Below are 24,659 nucleotides of genomic sequence, written 5' to 3'. Positions count from 1 at the left end.
AGCTGTGCCACACCTGGAGCCACCAGGAGCTGCCACAGGAGCCACAGGACACGGGATGGGGAGCGAGCGTGGGAGAAAGAAGGGCTTGTGCATGAAATATTCCAAGTGGGCAAAACTGGCAGGGTTTGCTAATGCTCTGAAGGAGGAGGCAGCCCTCTCTCAAGCCCTGGGGCAGATAAGGAGGCAATAAAGGAGAAGAAAACAGCAGAAATGAGATCCGCCAAGCTGACGGCCCGAGCAAGCTGGAACCTGCCTGGGAAGGCAGCTTGTTCCAGAGTGGGAAGGGGCAGATTCCCAGTCAGGACTGGCTCTGCACGCTGCCTTTCCCATGGTAACAGAGCCCCAGGTTTCCAGGAAAAACTGGGATTTCAGGATCTGAAGGGGAGCTCTGCCCCCAACCCTCAACCCTGGCTCCAGGCTGCCCCAAGCTCAGTTTATGGGCAGGTGGAAACTCCAGCCCAGCCCAACAACTGCTCTGTGCAAGTCCCAACTCACAGAGCTTATCTGGGCCCCATCTGGAGCCCTTTACAGTGACAGAATAAAAGCAGGCTCATCCCAGCACCCTGCCAGGACCTTTCACTCGTGCTCCAGCACAGAATGGGAATGAGAAGGGTGGATCTGCTGTGCTGGATTTTTCCCTTTGGGGAGGACTTGTGCAGTCCCAAATATCATCACCAGGCTTCATGTGCAATTTGTGCCAGGCTGTGTTCAGCCTGGCTGGGCTGCAGGAGGGGAGGGCAGTGCTTTTCCTGGGCTGAACTGTCCCTTGTCACTGGGGCAGGGAGCCAGGGCACATTCCTCAACGAGCCCCTCCAGCTCCCTGCTCACACATCCCTGTGCTCAGGACAGCTCTGGCACATCCCAAGACACAGATTCCACGTCCTTGCTGCTTTGCCTGTGACATTTCTCACTAAATCTGCCTTTGTGGGGCAAGCTGGAGCAGGCAGCCCCGTTTCTGGTTGGACAGGCTTTGTGTGTGCTCTGGGAGAAGCAGAGGGGTTGGGAGCAGGGATGGGAGGTGCAGGGTTTGTGGCCTGGGAGGGAGGGGACGTGCTGGGACTTGCTGCCCATCACTCCCCCTCTCCCCAGTTCCAGCTCAAGGTTTTGAACTTTGGGAATGTCTCCCTGAGAAAAAAAAGGGTGTGAAACGGTGCCAGAGGGAAGCAAGGGAAGGAGAAGGGGAGCAGCAGGAGCAGGTGGCTGTGCCGTGGGAGTGCTGAGTGCTGGTCAAGGCTGCCCAGTTTGGGGACACAGGGAGCAGCCAGCCATCCCCCCAGCCAGCATTCCAGGCTGTGGCATTGAATGGCTCCTGCCTGTGAGAAGGAATGGCATTGTTTCCCTTTCCCCACTTCCCTCTCCTCCACTCAGCTCCTTCTCCATTTCAAACGTGCTCTTTTCCCCCAGCCCTTTCTCTGCCCTCTCCTCTCCCTTCCATCCTTTTGTCTCGCTCTGTGTGAGCCCCTCTCCTGCAGAATTCCTGTGCCCAGACACAACAGATGCTGAAGGGCAAGACTGGAACTACTCTAGATGCAATCTCCATTTTGCTCAAGGATCATTAATTACCTCGATGATTAAATACAATTAAAGATCCGTAAGACCTTTCTAATATCAGGGCCTTCAGCAAGGGCAGCTTTTAGGAACCTGCACCAGCAGTAAAACAAAAGGAGGAGATAGACCAGTAAATCGGGGAATCCCAATTAAAACCCATGCTTAGCTCATTAACCTAATTACACATTGTGTCTTGCTGGCCTCAGCTGGGCTCAGCAGTGGGGGTGGGTGGGTATCCATGTGCTGATCCTATGGGATTGTTTATGCCAGGTCCCCATTGTCCCTTTGGCTGAGAAAAGCCTTGGTGGGGGATTTGGAGGCGGGGGTGAGGAAATCCAGGAGTGTTTTGTTCCTGGAAGCAGCTGTGTGTGCTCAGAATACAGCACACATGTTTCCTCTTCCCCTAAATGTTCCCTGGGCACACACCCTGCTCCGTGCCCTTCCCACACCCAGCTCACCTCAGCCCTCCTGGGGAGCAGAGAGGGAGAATGGGGTGGAAATGGGTGTGAGAGGGAAAGGGGAAACGGCTCAGTGCTGAGCACAGAGAATCCCCCAGCCAGGCAGGTTCCTTTGCTGAAGAACACCAGATCCCCCTGGCTTGGGGCTTCTCCTCCTGCTCTGGTTATCTGCTGTGGCACCAGGAACCCCCATCCTTTGTCCCCTTCCCCCTTCTCACAGCAGGCTGCACAAAACCTCCCCTTCTCCCTTGTGAGGTCCAAATTCCCGCACAAAACCTCCCCTCCTCCCTTGTGAGGTCCAAATTCTGCACAAAACCTCCTCTTCTCCCTTTAGAGATCCAAAACCCTGCACAAAACCTCCCCTTCTCCCACCCTAAGGACCAAATTCCTGCACAAAACCTCCCCTTCTCCCTTGTGAGGTCCAAATTCCCGCACAAAACCTCCCCTCCTCCCTTGTGAGGTCCAAATTCTGCACAAAACCTCCTCTTCTCCCTTTAGAGATCCAAAACCCTGCACAAAACCTCCCCTTCTCCCACCCTAAGGACCAAATTCCTGCACAAAACCTCCCCTTCTCCCTTGTGAGGTCCAAATTCCCGCACAAAACCTCCCCTCCTCCCTTGTGAGGTTTAAAACCTTGCACAAAACCTCCCCTTCTCCCATCCTAAGGACCAAATTTCTGCACAAAACCTCCCCTTCTCCCTTGTGAGGTCCAAATTCTTGCACAAAACCTCCCCTTCTCCCTTTAGAGATCCAAATTCTGCACAAAACCTCCCCTTCTCCCTTGTGAGGACCAAATTCCTGCACAAAACCTCCCCTTTTCCCTTTAGAGATCCAAATTCTGCACAAAACCTCCCCTTCTCCCTTGTGAGGCCCAAATTCCCGCTCCCAAGGCTGGCACAGGAGCCTTCCCAGGAGTTTTTGGGAAGGGAGCCCTGAGCCTCTGCCCCACCGAGGGAGGGAGCAGGAGCCTGCAGAGGCTGGGGGCAGGTGACTCAGGGATTTGTGCCTTTTCCCCGGCAGAGCCTGGGTGCAGCTGCCTACGTGGTGCCTTCAAAGGCTCGGGGAGGAGGCGGCAGGTCCGGGCACGCCCTGCCCAAAACCGGCCCAATTTGGGAAAGCAAGTCGGGGCTGGAAGGGGTCGGGGTGGGGACCCTGATCCCGTGGGGCTGCAGGGAGGCAGGGACCAAGGAGGGGACAGGATGCCCTTGGGCCAGGAGCTCCCCTAGGAGCCCTGATGCCTTCCCACAAAGGCAGGGTGAGCCAAATGGCTGTGCCTGCTTGGGAAGGGCTGCTGCTCAGCCCTGGCTGCCGTCTGAGTCCCTTGGGAAAGAGCTGCTCCTTCCCTCCCCTCTGCCCACATATAAACACACCCAAACACCATTTTCCTTCCCTTGGGTTTGCTGTGGGCATCTGAGGAAGATGCAGTGACTACAGGGAGCTGCTGGGGGCTGGGAAGGGCTTGGGAGGATGGGGACAGATAGAGATGGTGGATCTGCCTCTCTGCTGTGTTAGGAGTGGAAAAACAACGACTTCAAACCCTGCTGAAGTTGCTTGGACTTCACAGTGATGCCATCCAGGTGGGAAGTTTGGGCCCCAACCCCAGAATGGGTGCAGGGAAATTATCCCCACTGCCATAAAACTGTAGGGCAGCTCTCACCCAAGAATTTAATCTACCAGAGGATCAGCAGGAGCCTGGTGAGACATCCCAGCCCCACTGGGACAGCAGGGCTTGCTTTGCTCATTGGCCATTCCTGGGCTGGTGCTCTGCTTGGGTAATTAAAGTGGTTTAACCCTGCAGCCCCAGCCTGCAGATCAGTTTGTGTTGATGCCCAAGGGACCCTGCCCTCCCTGTGTGCTCCAGAGAACCCCCCCTCTGCAAGGCAGGGCTGGAGGATAAAAAGATTTCATTACCCAGGCAGAAACTCAAATGCCTTTTTCTAAAACCAGGGCAATGGGAAGAAAGAAGGCATGGGAGAAGAGAAAATCCTAGGGATGTGAAAGAACAGGGGGTTTGTGGATGCTACAAGGAGAGAATTCTGAGTGTTCCTCTGTCATGCCAAGTGTATCTGGAGTATTCCCAGAGCAAACAGTGCAATTACTTTGGATTCACACTTTGCCACTGAGTTGTCAGCCCGAGGTTCTGACTCCCAGAGGGCTCTGTGCAGACTTGCAGATGAGTTTGTGCTTTCCCAAGGGATGTGGGAGCTCTGAGAGGAAAGGGCCACGCTGACTTTTCTGAGGACAGCTGTAAACTTCCTCTTCCTCTTGGGCTTTGTGTTGCTTCCCTGTCTGAGTCCTTGGCTTGGGGACATCCACAGCCAAGTATCCCAGTCCTTGTCTGAGTGTTTTTGGGCTGGGAAGAGCCGTGGGGAGCACACTGGGCTCCCTCTCAGCTCACCCTGAGAGGAGCCTGTTATTTTCCTTTCCAGGGCTGTTGTTCTCTCTGATGGGATCTCTCCTGAGGAAGGTGTGTCCCTCCCCAAAATGAAAGCTCTTCCTTTCCCTTTGGGGCACATCCTTCTCACCCTCTGTGCTGTTTGCTCCATCCCTGTGGGTCAGATGCAGAGCCCACCCTGGCACACTTGGACTGGTCTCCTCTCCTCCTCCTGGGTCTGCTGAGCTCCCTGTGGCTGTCACAGCCATCACAAACAGCAGGTTCTCAAGCCTGGAAGAAACTTGTGGTTTATTTACTGCCTGCTCCCAGAGCTTTTACAGTCCCTGAGACCTCCACCCTTCACTGCAGCTTTGAACTGCCTAAGCCCTGCACTAACAGGGGTTAATGACATTTATCTACATACTTATCTTCCTTCTCCACTGCCTCTTGTCACTCTGAAGTTACCTCCAATAATGATTTGTGGCACACAGGGGACATAAACTCTTTTTCCAGGATGGGACAATTACTGTTCCAACAGGTTCAGAATCTCCTTTTAGTCTCTTTTCCCTGTCTTCTCTTCTAATTCTGTTTCCATTCATTTAATATCCATGTGCTTATTTCTGGAAGTGTTCCTCCACTACTATTCTGATCAGTTTTTTACCAAATTGGAAATGGGACTTTTTGTCCTCTTTCCTCTTGCCATTAGCTATTTATAACCTGCCATCCATCTCCTTAGGTAGCCAAGCATCCAGCTGTGTTCTCTCTATCCCTCTGGTCCCTAAGCAACAAGTAAAGAGGGTTCTGAGCAGTTCTTAGCTCAAGCAGGGATGGTGAACAAGTGACATTTGAGCTGCTGTGCAGCCCAGCTGCCACATCCAGAGCTGCTGGAGCCCCACGGGCAGCCACAGCCAGGCTGCTCCCACCCTTGTCTGGAGGAGTTTTTGTCTCTTTCTGCACAGTTCCTCCTCACCTGGGTGATGCTCCTGGCATGGGAGGTCGAGGCATGGAGTCACAGCTGCTTTGGGTTGGAAGGGACCTCAAAAACCATTTAATTCCACACCCTGCCATGGGCAGGGACAGCTTCCCTAAGTCCCAACCTTGTTTTTGACATTTTCAGGGATGGAGAGTCCAGAACCTCTCTGGGCAAAGCCTCCCTGCTCCTGCCTCCAGTGTTTTGTCTCCAGAGGCATTTCCCCATCCTGGGCACTCCCCTGATGGAGGACAGAGCTGCTCCTGTGAGAAATTTGGATATTTTGGAGCATCCATCCTCTCTCCAACCCTTGGGGAGGCAGCAGGCTGTGTTGGGGAAGGTGCTCAGGAGTTTCCAGCTTTCCCAAGATAAAAGTTCTGCTGCAAACCTGGAGGACCCTTTCATTCCTTCATTCTTCCTCCCACCAGGAGAGCTGGCTGACATTTTGGGGGTAAAGTTTGTCTTAAAATATGCACTGTGCCCATATTGTCATGTCTGCTAAAAAATGTAATAGTCTGTGTTCTCTCTCTCTCTCTTTTTTGCCCCCAAATCTGAAAGGAACAGGAGTTCTCTGAGCCTGGAGTTGTTAGAGAGTGGCAAGGCACAAGCAGCAGAGGGAGGAGGAGGAGGTGGGCACAGCAGGCAGGTGCAGGGTGGGAGCAAATCCGTCTGTCAGGAAGGAGGAATGGCCAGGGAATCCAGAGGGAGAGGGGCTCTGGCTCCCACACAGCTTCAGGGCTGGCCCAAGCCCCAAAAAACTCCTAACCCTGGGGCAGGGTGGGATGAGAGCCAGCAGAGGGTGACTGCAGATGGATCAGAGCCTGGAGTGGGCTGTAAGTGAAGGTGGGGAGAGGCACAGGGAGGTGATTTGTGCTTGGGGGGGAGAGCTGCTGGAAAGGTCACTCTGGGGATGACTAAGGCAGGATGGGCTGGCAGAGTGGGGGTGCTGGGTGCTTCAGAGGGAGCTCTGCTTTGAGGCTGTCGTTTGAAAACTTCCACAGAAAGGAAATTTCAAAAGAAAACCTCGGCCTGGCTTCATCCAAAATGTCCCCATTCCATGGCAAGCAAAGCATCCCATCCTGGCTGCACTCCTGGTCAGTGTTTTACCATAATGCCATTTAAAAGAAATCAGAGTCCACAAGGAAAAAACCATTTCAAACTTATCAAAAGGGCTTTTTTTTTTTTTTTTCCTTCTAAATCGAGTTTTGCCAAAATCAGCACGTTCCAGTAGATGGTTTTGGCTTGGACTAAGTGACACTTTCCATCAGAAAAATATGCTGTGCTGGAATATTTTCCACCAGCTCTGGTTATTTTTTCACAGCATATTTTCCATTTTTGTGGCAGCCTCCAGTCTGAGCTGGGACAAAGCACCCAGCAGTCCCCTGAGAGCAGCTGACTCCTGGTCTTTGGAGGAGCAGGGTGACTCCCTGGGGCTGTCCCCAGTGGCTCAGGGAAATCCATCTGGCATCCACATCCCTCTGCACGTGGCTTGCTGCTCCCTGGGAAGGACACAGGGAGCCTGCTGCTGCTGGAGTTGAACAAGAGTCAATGAAATCACCATGAAAGTCAATGAAATCTGTCAGTTAAGGCCAGCTGGGCTGTTTAACCCTGAGGATCCCAGCAGGAGGCTCTTGGTTTGCTCCATCCTGCTGCCTGCTCAGCATCTCCACGGGGAGCTGATGGCTTTGTGGTCTCTTGTGAATCACGACTTGAGGAACATTTTTAGGGCAAATGTGGGATTCCAGCCTGCCACGGGGTCAGAGCTGTTGGGATCCCAATCTTCCTGCTCGGGCAGATGTGGGATAAAAGTGAGAGAGGCCCCCAAAGCAGCTCAGTGCAGAGGGCTGTGTTTGTCCCTGGGCACTGGGGCACTCAGCACTGGTGTCACTCCCCCTCCTGAGGGACTTTTGTCACCAAATTTGTCACCCAGCACAACCCAGCTCCTCCCTGGGGCTACCTGGAAGCACAAAGCCACCTTGTTGGAGGATGGGATAATCAGGCATGGAGAAATCCTTAATTTCTCTTCCTGGAAGTTCTCCTGTGTCCTTCATTGCATTACAATCACTACACAGATACAAATTTTGAGTCTGAGTCCCCATTAACTCAGCAGAAGGAGCAATGCTCCCACTGAGAGGTGTCCAAGGGAGTTTGTGAACTCTTCTCTTCAGGAAAAAAAAAAAAAAAATATAGATAGATAGATAGATAGATAGATAGATAGATAGATAGATAGATAGATAGATAGATAGATAGATGATGTAGATACAGATGTAGATGATATAGATGTAGATATAGATGTAGATATAGATAGATATAGATACAGATTTTTTTTTTCTTTTTTTTCTGCAGAATTCCCTGCTCCTCCTGCCTTGCCCTGGTCTCTCTGAGCCCCTCTCTCAGGGAAGAGTGGCTGTGCCTGTGCTGGTCTCCCAGGAAAGCAAAGCCCAGGCACCCCAGAGGATGGGGCAGGGAGTGTGACCCGTGCTGGGAGGTCCCTGACCCTCCCTCCCTGTTTCCTCCCCCCTTGCCATGCCCAGCCTGCCTTTGATGGGTGGTCTGGTCACTTGTTTACAGCCCTGGCTCCTGCAGGCCCCTCTTAGCCCAGCAATCATTCCCAGACAGCCTGGAGGAGGTTGGGGCCTTAATGGATGGGAGAGCATCTCCACCCAGCATGGGGGTCACAGAATTATCCCATTTCACCCCCTGCCATGGCCAGGGACACTTTTCATGATCCCAGGTCCTCCAAGCCCTGTCCAACCCATCCTTGGTCACTTCCAGGGATGGGGCACCCACAGCTTCTCGTGCAAAGAATTTCTTCCTAAAATCTAATCTAACCCCGCTCTTTTTGAGTATGTGGAATATTTCAGAAATGTGGGGCTGGATTTTGGGTGAACGGACTCTCCTAATTTCTGGCATGTCTTCAGCACAAAATCTCAGGAGATTTGGTGGCAAGCAGTTAGCTCATGGTCGGGAGTAACATTTTGGGAGCCTTTAGAGGAGCTCTTGACTGGGAAATGTTTCATTTTCCATGCTCTGCCTATTAAATGGATTTTCCCCTTCATCTCCCTCGGTTTCCTCAGCCATGGAAATGAGGGTGACACTGCCGTTTGCATGAGGGGTGGGTGGGGCTGTGGGGCTCCATCCCTGCATCCTCAGGTGAGAATTGCCACCATCCTCTAACCAGCTGAGGTTGCCTGGGTGGCCTTGGGCACATCTCTTTGTCATTCAGCACCTCTGATTTCCCCACCCCTGAAACAGGGGTAATAACTCTTTCCTGCCTCTCAGGGTGTTGGAGGATTAATTAGCTGCTGTTTGAAAAGCCTTTTGAAGATGCAAAGCTTTTTTTTATAAATATGCAGAGTGATTCCTGCAGGTAGGGCTGGAGCTGTGTCTGCCTCTGCTCTGTGGAGTTCTTTAACCCGGGAAGAAGTGAAATTTGTAGAAATTCCTCACAGAGGGGCTTGATGATAAGAAAGCTGAGCAGCAGCAGGATGGAAATCAAGCAGAGCACTGAATTTGGGGTTATTTGTACTCACTGTGTTTTCACGGGCAGGAATCCTTAAACAACCCAGAGAAAGTTGGGAGGTCTGAGCCTTTCCCACTTCCCTGCAGAGATATCTCTAGGGCAAGATAAAAACACATTAAAAGAGAAATCACAGGCAGGGAGCCAGCCAAGGGTGTCTGTCCATTGCATCTGTTGGTGCCATGTTTGCATTTGCCTTGTTTGCAAAGCTTTTCCCTACTTGTCAGCCACCAGAACATATATCACATTCTCCTGGTTACAAAAAAAAAAAACAAAAACTTGTTTCCATCTTTTGAAACAAATTACAGAAGAACAGAGCGTGGCATTCCCGCTCACAAGAGGAGGAAACATTTCTTTTTAACTTTGGGGAGATAGTGAGATATCAGCAATATGTTATATCCTGAGAGATAATGGGAGGAAAGCAAAACCACAGGCAGAAAGCTGTGACTGTTAAACATGCATTTCAGCTATAGGAAAGTCGGAGTTTTGATCTTCTCCATGAAAATGACAGGGCTGGCCAGCACCAGCGTGGTTTGGCAGGGATGCTTTTTTCACCACGTTTCGGGCCGAGCACCAGCGTTTGGATCTTTGATAATTTCCTGTGACCGGGCATCTATGCTGATGAAAGAAGCTTGGTTTGAGTGGGACAGAGGGAATTGGCTGCTGGGGCCAGCCAGAGGAGGCTGCCAGTTATTAACCCTGGCTCTGGAGCCACGCCTGAGTCAGCAGAGTTTCGGCTTTGTCCCGTTCCCATTGTGGAGGCGAGTGAGTCATTCCCTGCTCCAGCTCCGAGCCCACAGACCAGCGAGGGAAGGAAGGAGCTGATGTTCTCTCATTTCTCTGTGCCATCAAGTTCATTTTTGTTTTTTACTCAATCTCTCTCAGCCTCAAGTTGCCTGGTTTGGGAAATGAGGCTCTCCATGGGTTGCTGTCTTGATCCCCTCTTCACAGCTCCTCATGAAATCCCTTCTCCAATAGAGAGATTTAGCACTGGACCACAACTCCTTGAACAACACACAAAGCAACGAGGAAGTCCAAGAAAGAGGCAGAGCAGAGCAAACACTCGTGTGCATTTGGGGACTAGCCCATCGAGATAAGGTCTCAGGACAGTCTCAGCTTAATTAGCTTCTCTCTTCTCAAAGCTCCAGCTTCTTTCCCTTCCTCCACACTTGATTTTCCAGCTTTTCTTCCCCACCCAACCACCAAATAAGCATTGGCTCTGCTTGTGGTCCCCTTTCTTTTGCTTACAGGTTAGAATTGGTAAGCAAAAAGACTTTGTTTTTTTCCTTGCTGGCAGGCAAAGAGATGATTCCAGAGTCTTGGATTTTTGGGTTCTTTGTCCTTGCCTGGCCATCTGCCTGCTTTTCCTAGTGCAGAACTGTCACCCTGGACATCCCACTGGTGGAATAGTGGCTGGGGTGAGAAGAGGAGAGCGAGTGGGCTGGGGTGGAGACACACAGGAGGGATGGGAAGATTTTTAATGCTGCAATGGAAGGAGGGCAAATCAAAGCAAGGCACAAGCATTGACCAGCTGGAGAGGCAATCCTGGAGATGGGCAGTGGGGAGAGAAGGAGATGTGAGGTGGAAATTGCAGTTGTGAAACCGGGAGCAAGGACACACGGTGGGAAAAGAGCTGAGGAAGGAGCTGGAGCGACATCCAGCCCAAAGGAGAGGGGAAAACGGGCCAGGTGGGCAGTGGGGCTGAGCAGCAGGGCTCAGCAGCAGGGCTCAGAGCCAGGTGTGTGCCCAGGTGTGTGGGAGCTGCAGCGGTGCCAGCATCGTGCCGGGGACGGGACGGGAGCGGAGCCTTTGTGCTTTGTTGCTGAGCACGGGCTTTCCAAGCTGAGCTTTATTGCAGGGAGGCCTTTCCCAGTGCTGTGTCAGCTCTTTCTGCAGGAGCCCTGCTCTGCCAGCCTCCCTGCTTTTGCCATGGGGCATGTTCCCCTCCCCGTGACTTGGGGGGTGAAGCAAAGCAGCTGTGAGAAAGGCAGGGAGGGAGAGCTGGGAACAGAGGCAGGCTGCTGTTCCCATCCCACTCCTCTGCTCTGCAGCCCTTTTCCTGCCTGAGTGCAGCTGGGGATGTTTGCAAACTCATGCTCTAGCCTGGTGGTCATCTCTGCCCCTTCAATCTGTGCCCCATCCCACCCTGGCTTCTTTTCTTTCATTTCTTTCTACGAGGAGCACTGGGCCAAGCATGGCCTTGCTCTTGCTTGGGGCCTTGTGTCAGTCCCAGCACAGTGACCAGATTTCCCAAGGTGTAACAGGGAATGACTGGAGCGTGGATGGATCAGGCCCTTTGGGGAAGAGCTTTCATTCAAGGGGCTCCTGAGGCTGCTCTGTGCTCTGTTTCTCCAAAGAGGAAACCCTGCACAGGCAGCAGAGGCTTTACCCAGAGGCAGCCAGGGATGGAGACCTCGCTCAATGCACACCATTGACTGGGATAAAATCATCTCTGCTCTGCTGCCATGGGCTGGATCTGGGTCTGAAACAGTGACCTTGAGGAGAGGGCCCCGTGTTTCCCATTTGCAAGCCACAGCCCAGCCCAGCCCTTTCTAGCTGGAGAAGGATTTTTTGGCTGAGGGCCAGGCAGGCCATTGTCAGCGCTGCCATTTCCCATAAATCTCTCCCAGCTCCCACTGGGAAGGGGGAAGGGATGCCTGGGCGTGCAGTTTCTCTCTTGGGGTGCCCCAACCCCATCCCAGTGTTATCTCAGCCTTTCATGTGCAGCCATGTCACCTGCAGCTATAATCTTGCCACATCTCTCTCATCTCCCTTCCAAGGCTCCCCCTCCCCTGGTGTTGGAAACTCAAGTTTTACAATCCTGTGGTGCTGGGGCTCTGCAGGGGTGAATCAGTGGATGACAGAGAGACTTCCAGTGAAAGCCTGCTGCCACAGGAAGGGCCTGGGGTGACTCACTGGAGCCCACTGACTCACTGGAGCCCACTCCTTCATTGCAATGAGCTCCCAGCAGGGCGAGGCAGGCCCTGTGCTCTTGGAAGAGCAGCAGAATCCTGATTTAAATGCCTGGCAATCAATGCAAAGCCTCCCTGGCAAGAGCAGAGGTACTAACCCCAACCTCTTGGCCAAGCTCCACCTCACACCTTTGCTTCTTGCCACCTGAAATTCCCCTGCTGGGATTTAGGATCTTCTTTCCTGTGTTTCCCACCCTGCCACACACACCTGGGATGTTCCTTTGGGCTGTTGGAGGTTCTGCCCCACAGGAGTTGCATTTCAGACCTTGTTTTCCTTTGGAAAGATGAGTTCAGAAACACCAGGAGAGAGATTTTTAAGTGCTACCAGGTGGAAGGTTTTGGGCTCCTGTTCCATCCCACTTTTCCTTCATGGAAAATTCGCAGTGTCTGTGAGAGATACTTGGATGGGACATCACTGCCCAAAATCAGGTGCTGTCACAAAACCAGGAGCTTGTGCAGGTTGAAGTGTGGTGCATTGATCTGTCCCTCTGTAAGATCCCAGCTGCTGTGACTAAGGCTGTCAGGAGCCATCCCTGTGACACCTGCTTCAGTCATGATATTGCCACACCAAAGGGTGGCTCATCACACTCCTGCCAAGGGCTGTTTCAGTGCCCTTGGGGCAGATGAGTATCAGGGAACAGGAGGGAGAGACACCGGTGAGAGGCTCAGCAGAGGCAAGGTTGTGCAAAGCAGAGTGGAGTTCACAAGGCTCTTAACAAAGAGGCATTGAGTGAGGTTGTGACAGAGCTCACCCAAGGCCTGGAGATCATTTCCAGAGCTTTCTGTACGGGGGAGCAAGAACCTGATTTGCAGCTGTGGGAACAGCACCTCCTGGGCTTTTGGGAGAAAGGGTTCTCAGCTCCAAGAGCCACCCCCTGCCACTTGTGCTGTCCCTGACACCCAGGGAGTGCAGCCCTTCCCTCAGGCACCCCGAGCTGTGCACGGTGCCCCCAGGCCTCGGTGAATATCTGGGGCTGGGATCGTGGGGAAGGCACGGACAAAACCACTTCAGAGGCCCAGGTGGAGGAGCAGCATCTCCCAGCTCTGCACTAACGAGCTCTTGGCACCAACACGTCTTTGGCGCACGGCTGGGCCCTTGTTGGTCCCTGACAAAATAAAAAAAAAACCACCACCACCACCAAACTAATGAATAAAGCACAAATGGGCAAGCTGCAACTTATCCAGCTAATCCTTGCTGGGGTGCTGGGAGGTGCCAGCATGGATTGGTGGGCGCTGGGAGATGTGGGGTGTGAAAACAGCAGGATCCATCCCAAGCTTTTTCCCCTTGCCCCACCAACCACACGGATCGTTCAGCAGAGGAGAAACGAGGCGAATCCCAGCACTTCACATCCAGCTGAATATGTTCAAACCTCTCCAGAGGCTGATTAGTGATTTTATTTTCTCCTCCTCTGCCGGCCGTGCGTGCTCATTGCCATCAATTATCTATGCATTTGCCCTGATGAATTATTGAGTGTGGAACGGGCTGAGGGAAGGCTCGCCAGCCCAGCTCAGTCACCTCCAACAGGAGCTCCCCGAGCGTGGCACAGCCAGCTTTGCCCTCTGGCTGCTGATTTGGGATGAGGAGCTGATCCAGCAACTTCCCAAACCCCTTCCCTCCATCTGTCCCCCTTCCTCATCGCTGCATTGAGGTGTGGGTGCTCCTGCAGCAGAATTGGGTGTGTTATTTGCCTGATTTAAAGCTTGGAGGAATGGAACAGAAAGAGTTTTTCCTGTCTTGCAAAAGAGTTGTTCAGTCACCTGGAAAGGAAACGCGATTTCCGTGCTGTGTTTGGGGTTTTCAGGGTGTTTTTTGTTTGTTTTGTTTTGTTATTTCTTCTGCCGGGTGTTGTTTTTTTGTTTTCCCTTTTTTCCCTGGAGCCTTGAGAAAGTTTGGAATGTGTTTTTGTCAGAGCTGCTGCGTGTAGGGGCCTGAACCCCAGCTTTGGCAGCATTTGGCTGTTGGCACGCTGTCCCCGCTCAACTGGCACCAGCTTTTTCCCTGGCCAGAAGTCTGGCTCTTTACACCTGGGCTCTGCAGGACCATTCCAGGCTCAGGATAAGGTTTATCAGCTCCAAAACCCACTTTTTCTCCAGTTTATGTCCAAGCCCAGCTTGTATTGATGCATGGATCCCATGGCAGGGGGAGGGTAGAACTGGGAATTGTTGCTGCTGCTCAAGGTCGAGATAAATAACTTGATTTTTAAAAGGGTCAGTTCATTAATCTGCAGGGAAATCACAGCAGAGAGGAAAGGCACAGTAATGATGGATGGAGTGAGGGACTGGGCTGACCTCCCCTGTGCCATCCATCACATTCCCTGCTGGAATGGCTGTGGGCTGATTGACTTTATCTTCATTTGGGGGGTACATCCTGGCCTGGCAGTGCTCACCCAGTGCCAGCTGCAGGGTGACTCTGGGAGAAGCTGGTGGCTCCCACCCTCTGCTGCTGCCAGAGATGTGACTTTGGGGCTGCTTTGCTGGGTGTGGGAAGGGTTCAGAGGGGTCCATGGTGGGTCGGGGGGCTGTGGGGAGCAGAGGCTGCTGTGCCAGGCAGGGCTGCAGGGGGAACGAGCCCTTGGTGCAAGAGGCACTGATGGCTCCCCCAGCCCTGGGAGGAGGCAGTGCTGAGCACACCCACCCAGGCTGGCCCTGGCTACGGGATTGAAGAGCTCCCCAGCAAGCTGCCACACGTTCTGGGAGGCTCTGGAGCCTCCTGGGCCAGACTGCTTGGCAAAGCTGCTCCTCAGCCCGGGTGTGGGCAGTGCTGGCTCACCTCGGGCTGGAGGGAGCAGCACATGCTGCACAGCAGGCTGGAGACATCTCCCCCTCCCCTGGCCACCCTTCCTCCCCTCAGATCCCAGCCTGGCCTCATCTAAACCCACCCTGCCCTCCTTTTGTCAGGGAGGATGCTGTGGGCACTGGTGGCACTGTGTCCTGCTGCTGGGACATCCTTCTCCAGAGGGGAAGCAAGGCCCAGATGTGACTTTCCCAGAGTGGGGACATCCCTACCCTCTGCTTTGGAGGGAAAACCGTGGGGAAAATGACTCTGGCTGTGGTGGGAGGGGAAGGGGGCACCCTGCCAGCCCCAGAGGATGCTGTGGCTCCGTGTGTGCAGGCACATGAGGGCACCAGCGCTTTGCTGTGGCCGTAAGAAGCTCTGGGAAACATTCCTGAGCATCCAGCTGCAGTGCTGGGGTGTGGGCTTGGCTCGGGGAGCAGGGGGCAAGTTCACACAGAGCTCTGGAGGCCGAGTTTCGGTCGGAACTGCTGATGGCTGTGGTCAGCTGGTGGCGTCTCGTGGCCGGGCTGGGCTGTTGGGGCTTGTGCTCAGGGTCACAGGAAGGAGAAGGGAGAGAGAAGGGCGTGGGTGAGATGTGGGGATTGGGATAAGGCTGGGAACAGCAGCAGTGAGGGGGCAATGTGCAGTGTGGGCGGGTGGAGGAGAGTTTTGTCTGCCTGCACTTGTGTGTGTGTGTGTGTGGAACTGCAGGAAGGAGAGTCTTGGGAGAAGTCCCAGGGCACATCTGCCACAGGGACCAGCGCTGAGGAGTTTATTTTAGCCTTGGACAGGGAGCCATTCATCCCTGGAAGAACAGAGTAGGGTGACATTTCTGTTAGGAGGTGCTGTCTTGTTTCTCTTGCTCTGCATTTTTCTTTCCCCAGCCCCTCTCTCTGTATTCCATCACTCTTTCATGTTCCTCACCCTCTGTACATCTTTCTCTTTTTTTATTATCCCTTTCTTTCCTTTCCTCCCATTGCAGATTCTCCCAGAAGCAGGGAGCAAAACCCGCTTTTCCCGTTCTTACCACCTTGCCTCTCTATTGTATTTATCATACAAATACTGGCTGTGTAATTACCAGGGCATTATCTCTAAACACACAGATTAAGAAAAGACACAGTGGCAGCAAAGATGAATTTCAGGGTCAGTCTGGTGGGAGATGTTTTTCTCCATCTGTCAGGGGAGGAATCAACTGAGACAGAAGAGCTGTCATGAACTGCAGCTCCCACTTTTCATGACACCTTCCACAGAATCAAGGTGGAAGGTTCCTAAATTCAGCCACTTCTGGGGTTATAAAAATACACAGAAATGATCTGGATGACACAGGGAGATCGTACAAGGTGTAGGGCAGTGCCTTAAAGCCATTCTCAATGGGAATTATTGCTGCCCTGAAATGAGGGCTGAGTCTTTGCAGCTCCTGTAATTACTGCTGCAGCTCCAATGGGATTAAATGGATGTCTGAGTGTGTGTTAGCATATGTTGGGATGTGCTGTGCTGATAAACATCAGGGCTTTCACATGCCTGCAGACACACATGCCCTGCATATTTACCAGAACTGATTCAGTGTCACCCGGATCTGAAGACAAAAGGGTGAAGGTGTTTGTGATCCAGCCTGGTGCCTTTGGGGGATGATGATGTGATGAGCCCTAGAGTGGGCTGGTCACAGTGGGATGAAGGTGTTATTGATCCATCTTTGTGCCTTTGGGTGATGATGATGATGGTGATGATGATGGTGATAATGATGATGATGAGCCCTAAGTTGGGCTGGTCACAGTGAGATGAAGGCATTATTGATCAAATGTTGTGCCTTTGGGTGATAATGATGATGATGAGCCCTAAGCTGGGCTGGTCACAGTGGGAGGAAGGTGTTATTAATCCATCTTTGTGCCTTTGGGTGATGGCGAGCCCTAGAGTGGGCTGGTTACAGTAGGAGGAAGGTGTTATTGATCCAGCCTTGTGCCTTTGGGTGATGATGGTGATGATGATGAGCCCTAAGCTGGGCTGGTCACAGTGAGATGAAGGTGTTATTGATCAAATGTTGTGTCTTTGGATGATGATGATGAGCCCTAGGCTGGGCTGCTCACAGTGGGATGAAGGTGTTATTAATCCATCTTTGTGCCTTTGGGTGATGATGATGATGGTGATGGTGAGCCCTAGGCTGGGCTGCTCACAGTGGGAGGAAGATGTTTATGACCAAGAATGAAGCTGCAGGTGGCTGCAGAAGGCGCCTGTAGCCACAAATTGCTCTTGTTTCAGCTATGCCTACAAGAAACAATAAGAGGAACAAACAGAGGAGCTCCTGAGCCTGATCCCAACACCACCCTGCTTCTGGGAAGCAGCCAAACATTCACATGTTGCTCTTTCACTGCAGGGCTGCAGGCTCAGACTGTCTTGGTCAATGACTCGGTGTCGGGGTTCATCGGCACGGACGTGGTGCTGCACTGCAGCTTCACCAACCCGCTGCCCAACGTGAAGATCACGCAGGTGACGTGGCAGAAAGCCACCAACGGCACCAAGCAGAATGTGGCCATCTACAACCCCGCCATGGGCGTGTCCATCCTGTCCCCCTACAAGGAGAGGGTGATTTTCCGGAACCCTTCCTTCAAGGACGGCACCATCCAGCTGTCCCGGCTGGAGCTGGAGGATGAGGGCGTTTACATCTGTGAGTTTGCCACTTTCCCAACCGGCAACCGGGAAGGGCAGCTCAACCTCACCGTGCTGGGTAAGGCTCTGCAGCGTCAACCTCCAGCCACTTCTGGGAAAATCTGGGGTGTCAGTCGTGCCTGGGATGGATTTTTAATTGGCAGGGAAGAGGTGAAGAGCAGGGAGCACAGAGCAGGTGGTTCTGAGACAGCTGAGCTGTTCCCCTTTTCCCTCCACCTACACTCCTCATGCAGGTGCAGTAACAGTGACCAGGTCCCTGTGGGAGTGGGGAGTTTTAATGAGCTGGGGGCTGTCAAGGGAGAAAAAACAACAGATTGAGCCTAAACTCAAGCAAAGCTCATCCCTGGAGCTGTGAGTGAACAGACCCCACTCAAAGTCTACATGAGTCATTTTGTCTCCAATTTCAGTTCCTTTCTAACACAGGGATGAAAACCTCTGGGAGGAAAGGATTGACTTTCCATGTATCTGTGCATTTAGGGTACCCCCACCATTGTTTCCCCATAAACGATGCAGGTAGATGGTGCAAGGTGCACAGGCACTGCCATAAAGCAATATTACACGGGAATTATTGCTGGCCATCTGCACAGCTCTGGACTCACACAAGCTCTGCCACAGCCTCAGAGGTGTTAGGTGTCTCTTGGCATGCAGCAAACAGAGCAGCACTGCTTTCCTAACCATCCCTTTGCCCCCTTTTCTCCTCCTCTCCGCCCTGCCCTGCAGCCAAGCCCACGAACTGGATGGAGGGCACCAAGAGGCCGCTCATCGCCAAGTCCGGCAGGACAGAGAAGATCCTGGTGGCCACCTGCACCTCCTCCAACGGGAAACCGCCCAGCAGCGTCAGCTGGGACACCAAGCTGAAGGGGGAGGCGGAGTTCCAGGAGATCCGGCACAGCAACGGCACGGTGACGGTGATCAGCCGCTACCGGCTGGTGCCCAGCCGCGAGGCGCACCGCCAGCCGCTCGCCTGCGTGGTCAACTACCAGCTGGAGAGGTTCAGCGACAGCATCACCCTCAACGTGCAGTGTAAGGGCTGGCCACGGCTGGGGGACGCTCTGGGGAAAGGGGCTGGTGGGCAGAGCTGCGCTCTTGGTTGGGAGAGTGAGAACGGGAAGGATCCTTTGGAGTAATCGCGGGGTTTCTCTTTTTCTTGCCTTCTTTCTCTGCCTCTGCCATGTCCCCCTTGCTCCCCTTCTCTCTCTCTTTTTCACTACCTCGTATGCCTTGGCCCAACATCTTTCCCTCCTTGTGTTCAATCTCCTTCTCCCACTCCTGCCCCCTCATCTCATCCTCTTTCATTTTATCCCCTTTCCCACAACCCTTTCCTCTCCTTTTAATCCCTGTCCTTTTCCACCCGTGCCCCCTCATCTCTTCCTGTTTCATTTTCTCCCCTTTTCTTTCCCACATTCCTTGTCCCATCATCTTTCCCTCCTTGTCTTCTCTCTCCTTCTCCCACTCCTGTCCCCTCATCTCTTCCTGTTTCATTTTATCCCCTTTCCCATAACTCTTTCCTCCCCTTTTAATCTTCTTTTCCCACTCCTTCCCCCTCATCTCTTCCTGTTTCATTTCCTCCCCTTTTCTTTCCCACATTCCTTGTCCCATCACTTTTCCCTCCTTGCAATCTCTTTCCTTCTCCCACTGCTGCCCCCTCATCTCTTCCTATTTCACTTTATCCCCTTTCCTATAACTCTTTCCTCTCCTTTTAACCTCCTTTTCCCACTCCTGCCCCCTCATCTCTTCCCATTTCCTTTCCCACAACCCTTTCCTCTCTCCTTTTCCCCTCCTGCTCTCCTCCTTTGCCCCCACCCCTGCAGATGAGCCCGAAGTCACCATCGAGGGCTTTGATGGCAACTGGTACCTGAACCGCAAGGATGTGAAGCTGATCTGCAAGTCTGATGCCAACCCCCCAGCTCACACCTACGAGTGGAAGCTGTAAGTGTCCCCAGAGTCCCCTGCTGCCAGCAGCAAATGTCACCTCCCCACAGGGACAGGGAATCCCTGCAGACACCTCGCTCGCCCTCTGGTCACTCGGGGCCCAGTCCCATTAGTGTCACTCCAAGGTAAAACCTGTGCCTGTGGTGGAGGTGGCTGCCAGCACAGCACAGCCTCAATATCCAGGGAAAACTTCTGTTCTCACCTCTCTGGGATAATATTCTGCCCTGGTGATGTGAAGCAGCTGGGATGTGACAATTTGATTCACGTGCCCAGCACCACCAAGTGCTTCAGTAGCAGAGCTGGGAAAGAACCCAGGATTTCCCTGCTTTGAAGGGGCACAAATAACACAAAATTTGTCTGTGTGTGAACAACCTTACCCTGGAACCAGCTCCAGCAGCCTCCCACGTGACTGACATTAAACAGCAGCAATTCCTTGTCCTCAGGTTTCCAGCTTTTGGAAAAGGGACTTGAAAAGTGAGTGAGGGGTGTCTGAGCAGTCAGGTGGGAATTGATACAACCTGATGTGGTTCTCTGCTGCTCTTTCTTCTCTGTAAGCACTCATGTAGCTTTCAAAGAGGAAGATCAAATGGATCCTTTCTTCTTTTCAGCTGGCATTTGTCATCAGGAGAGAGGCTCTCAGTATGGCTTTGCAAGGAGCACATTCTCTCTCATTCCACTTCCCAGATCAAACTGCTCAAAGTGAAAGTCTGAAGAGGATTGTTTTTCTTGCCTTTTTTCCTAGTTCTCCATCCCCAGCTCTCTCCATCTGTTGGTTCTGCCAACAGAGGGGCTCTCTGGGTTCCTGACAACATTTCCAGGAAGGCTCAGAGATGCACCCAAGCACAAGAGATGCCACTTGAGGCTCTTTCTGTGCCTCCTCCCCTTCCTGGGGGCTGCTGCTGTTTTGGAAATTAAAAGCCAGCAGTGCTTTTCCCCTCCTCCCATTTGGATGGGGATGAGCAGCAGTCAGGGGAGCTGTCAGATCCCACAGATCTTTTATTTTTGTAGGTTCAGGGTCTATAAAGCCACAGTTAAGGTGTTTCCCCATCAGCTTTGGGATCATTTTCTTGATGCAGCTGGAAAAACTCTGTTTTCTGTACATGTGTGTATATGCAGACATGTAAAATACATCCATCCAGGCACTTCTTCACAGTCCTAATTACACCCCCGTTATTCCCTTTTGTTTCTCACAAATTGCTGACAATATGTGCACATTTGGGTTGGGAGGAGGGGAAGGAATTACTTGAGTAATTTTTAATTGCCTAAGAGAAGTAATTACTTTACTTTGCTTCAGTAATTAAGAATAACCAGGCCATGTGTGTCTTTTCCTAACACACAGGGGCTTTTTTTTTTATTTTTTATTTTCTTCATCTGCCTTTGTTCATTTATTTTCTGTATCTCTGGGTTTACTTTTGCAGTTTCACACTTACCTGACTGTTTTAAACAATTCTGTGCTTGAATTTGAGTGGAAATTAACACTAGGTGATGAGGAGAGTTGAATGGGCAGGAAATTGGGGTAAAACAGGGTCAGGTTGTGTCCCTTTAATGGGGACACAAATTAATGGGGATTTTCCAGCCAGCACCTGTGGGAGTTTTTGCTGGGGGGATGATCATCAGGACAGACTCAGGAGCTCTCTATTTTCTAGTCTTGAAGTTTGTAGTTTATTGTTAGGGTTTGGGTATAAGGGTCCTGCTAAGGGCTGCCAGCCACAACTCAGAGCAGGACAGAGAGAGAAGCATGAGAGGGAGAGAGAATAACAGAGAGGAATAGAGAGAATAAGAGAGAGGAATAGGGAGAATAAGAGAGAGGAATAGAGAGAATAAGAGAGAGGAATAGGGAGAATAAGAGAGAGGAATAGAGAGAATAAGAGAGAGGAATAGGGAGAATAAGAGAGAGGAATAGGGAGAATAAGAGAGAGGAATAGAGAGAATAAGAGAGAGGAATAGAGAGAATAAGAGAGAGGAATAGGGAGAATAAGAGAGAGGAATAGGGAGAATAAGAGAGAGAAACAGGGAGAATAAGAGAGAGGAATAGGGAGAATAACAGAGAGGAATAGAGAGAATAAGAGAGAGGAATAGGGAGAATAAGAGAGAGGAATAGAGAGAATAAGAGAGAGGAATAGGGAGAATAAGAGAGAGGAAGAGAGAGAATAAGAGAGAGGAATAGGGAGAATAAGAGAGAGGAATAGGGAGAATAAGAGAGAGGAATAGGGAGAATAAGAGAGAGGAATAGGGAGAATAAGAGAGAGGAATAGAGAGAATAAGAGAGAGGAATAGAGAGAATAAGAGAGAGGAATAGGGAGAATAAGAGAGAGGAATAGAGAGAATAAGAGAGAGGAATAGGGAGAATAAGAGAGGGGAATAGAGAGAATAACAGAGGAATAGGGAGAATAAGAGAGTGATTTCCTGTTTACAATACAATAAGTATTCTTCTATGTTGAATATTCTAATTTCCATTAACCAATCTACTACAAAATTCTAATTTCCTAATATTTGCATGCAACCTATAGGAATCATTTTATTACCATGTTTTATGGCTTTCTTATCTCTAAACCTTTCCTGCCATACTTGGAACAAGATATCTGCTGGCTCTTGGGTATTTGTGGCATTTGGCAAAGGAAGAGACCTCAAACCTTCACTTTGTTGCTCTTAGCCCCACAGTTGAAAATTGCTTTCATTTCTATTTCACTCATGGTTTCAAAATCTTTTGCTAAGCACTCATATTTATGAGTTTTTTCTATTTCCTCGTTCCCAACAAGCAGACCCAGATTGTTGGTGACACCTGTGTCACCTCTGGGCTCAGCCACAACCTCTGTCCCCCCCAGGCCAAACGGGACCCTGCCAGGGAGTGTGGAGATCCAGAACAACACCATCTACTTCAGAGGGCCCGTGTCCTACAGCGTGGCTGGCACCTACGTCTGCGAGGCCACCAACGCCATCGGGACACGCTCGGGCCTGGTGGAGGTCAATGTCACAGGTAGGACAGCTCCTGGGACTGGGGAGGCAGGGGAGGGAGGCAAAGGTGAGCAGGGACATCTCCTGGCTCACCTGTCAGGGCTGGGAATCTCGTGGTGCCAGTGGGGCAGAGTTCTTGGCTTTGTACTGGTGTTGCGCTGGTTTGCTTTGGGTGTTTTTTCTCCTTTCCTCTCGTGGTCTTTTCCTTTCTTACACCAATTCAGTTTGTTCCCCCCTTGTCTTCTGCTTTGGATTCAGAGAGTTGTGTTAGCAAAGACAGAAGAACTTTATAAGCACTAGATACTGAATGGGGGATTTCTCACCTTGCTAGCAAGGACAAACCCAAACCCTGACCCTGCCCCTCTGCTGGGAGATACTGATCAGAGCAAGGGGCAGGATGAGGATGTGGACTGCCACAAAGTCACTCGTTCAGGATGGTGTTTGGTGCTTCTGGTGTTGGGCAATTCCCAGGATTCTTCATTTGAGCTCTGTGAACTCACTCACCTGCCTGCCAAGGATTCCTGTGAGTGCTTGGGGAGCTTTGTCTGGGCTCCAGGAAGGGATGACATCCCAGGATGCAGGGGAAGGGATGCTGTGATGTCACACAGAAGGAATCTGACTGTCTGCAAAGCACAGGAGGGAGGGAAAGATGTGGGCAAGCTTAGGTAGTGTCAGGGAGAGAAAGTCATGTCAAGAAATAGCTTCAAGAGAAGAAATAACATATGGCAATAGCCTGATTTCTGAAATCAGAGTGACATTGTGAGACATAGCCCAGGGGGAAAAGCGGCTGTGGGTGCTTTGAGAGCAGGAAAGGGAGATGTATCCCACTCCTTTGGGGGGAAAGGAGTGATTTGGGTAATCAGGCAGTGAGTGTGGGTCTCAGGAGGGCTGGAAGTGCCTCTGGGAGCAGTGATGCGGAGCACAGCCACACCTCAGCGAGCTCTGGGCTGCAGACCCCCGGGACAGGATGGGCAGTGATGTATGAGGGGCATGGGGAGCACAGGACAGGCTCCAGGGCTGTCACCTCTCCCTCTGTCCTGCCCAAGGCAGGCAGAGCCTCTCCTGCCACCCCAGTCCTTGTCTGACCTGAGTGAAGGAATTCCAGCCCCCTCCACCTGCTTTCTCTGGTGGAAAATGCTGAGCAAACACAGAGCCGAGTCTGGGGCAGCTAAAATTAGCAATAACTCAGTGTTTGGCACCCTCAGCTCCCCTCTCTGTAACGTGGGCAAACCAGGCTAATCTTCCTCTGTCCAGGTGCTTGGAGGTCACTGGATGGGATGTGCTAATGAGATGCTAATTACCCGCTATTTATTTATGATCATTATCGCTGGAGCAGGCCTTTCATTCACACCTCCTGTCCTGGATCCCTGCCTGCTCAGCTCCTGCATTTCTCTGGGGGCTGTTTTTTCTGCCAGGGAAAGGCACTGGAAGAACAAAGCCCTTTGTGCCCAGCCCAACCAAAACCAGGGCAAGGTCATGGCCAAAATCAGCTCTGGCCGTTCCAGGGGAGCTGTCACCTCAGAGTTCCTGGGACAGTGCCTGGTACAGACTGAGCTGACTCCCTTTGGCAGCAGAAACCCATTTCAAACCGTGAGCAGAGCTTAAAAACCTCCAGCTCAGCCCTCAGACACAGACAAGGAGGTGGGACAGGGACTGAAGAAGACTTTGAGATTCTCAGGCTCTCACTTTCCGTTCCTCCACAGCCTCTGTGCCCGTTTCTTGCTGGCATTCCAACCACCCCACACCACTGGAGGTGTCAGGACACCTCTTCATGTTTCCTGCCCATTTTTGAGGTGTCTGAGCACCAGCTCACCTGCACAGGCTCTTCCAGAGACCAAGGGCTGTGCAGGGGGAACCCTCTGGGATTTGGAATTTGGAATTTTCCTGTGGGGGCTGGCAGGATTTCTGGGCTTGGGTTGGTGTCTGCCTGCCTGCAATCTCAGCTGCTTCCCAAAGGTCCTGCCTGTGGGGTTGAGGTTAAATGGAGAGAATGAAGGGCACACCCACATCTGCCCTGCTAGGAGGAATTAACAGCCAACCCCACAGGCCAGGCCAGCACCACATTATAAAAAAAACCCTTTAATAATTCATAGGATGTGAATATGTTTATCCAGCTCTCCCCAAGGAGCGATTAGGCCGGTGCTGGGGAGGGCTCAGCCCTCCTCACTCAGCTATTACAGGTACATTTGTTTGGGTCTTGCAGGCAATTTAGGGATTGTCAGTGGACCACGAAACCTCTTTCAAGAGCTGCATGCAATAAATGGAGTTCAATCTAGTGAGCAGCCAGCCTTGGGAGAAAAAAAAAAAAAAACAAAACACAGAAGGCTGATGCAGAGAAAACCCTGCAGCAGCTTTTCCCCCTTTTGTCTCCCTGTTCTCCCCCCTTTTGCCACCCAAAATCTTCCCTCCAGGCCCCAGAGAGGAAGAGTGCAGGGCTGATTCAGCCCCCTGATGGGGAGGGCAATTTGTTCAGAGGGAGAAGGCTGAATG

General features: G+C 51.9%; 1 protein-coding gene across 1 annotated transcript in view; it reads left to right on the top strand.

Moving 5' to 3' along the window:
- Window positions 1-24,659, top strand: part of NECTIN1 (nectin cell adhesion molecule 1) — a 60,271-nt gene that overhangs the window by 23,531 nt on the left and 12,081 nt on the right. Inside the window, exons 2-5 of the mRNA XM_056509586.1 lie at window positions 16,990-17,340; window positions 18,003-18,305; window positions 19,094-19,211; window positions 22,040-22,191. Of these exons, the coding sequence (XP_056365561.1) occupies window positions 16,990-17,340; window positions 18,003-18,305; window positions 19,094-19,211; window positions 22,040-22,191 (924 nt within the window). The remainder of the gene's footprint in view (window positions 1-16,989; window positions 17,341-18,002; window positions 18,306-19,093; window positions 19,212-22,039; window positions 22,192-24,659) is intronic.

Source organism: Oenanthe melanoleuca, chromosome 24 (genome assembly GCF_029582105.1).
Source record: "Oenanthe melanoleuca isolate GR-GAL-2019-014 chromosome 24, OMel1.0, whole genome shotgun sequence".
Taxonomy (NCBI): domain Eukaryota; kingdom Metazoa; phylum Chordata; class Aves; order Passeriformes; family Muscicapidae; genus Oenanthe; species Oenanthe melanoleuca.
The sequence above is the reverse complement of the archived record's forward strand: the minus strand, read 5'-3'. Positions and strand labels throughout refer to the sequence as shown.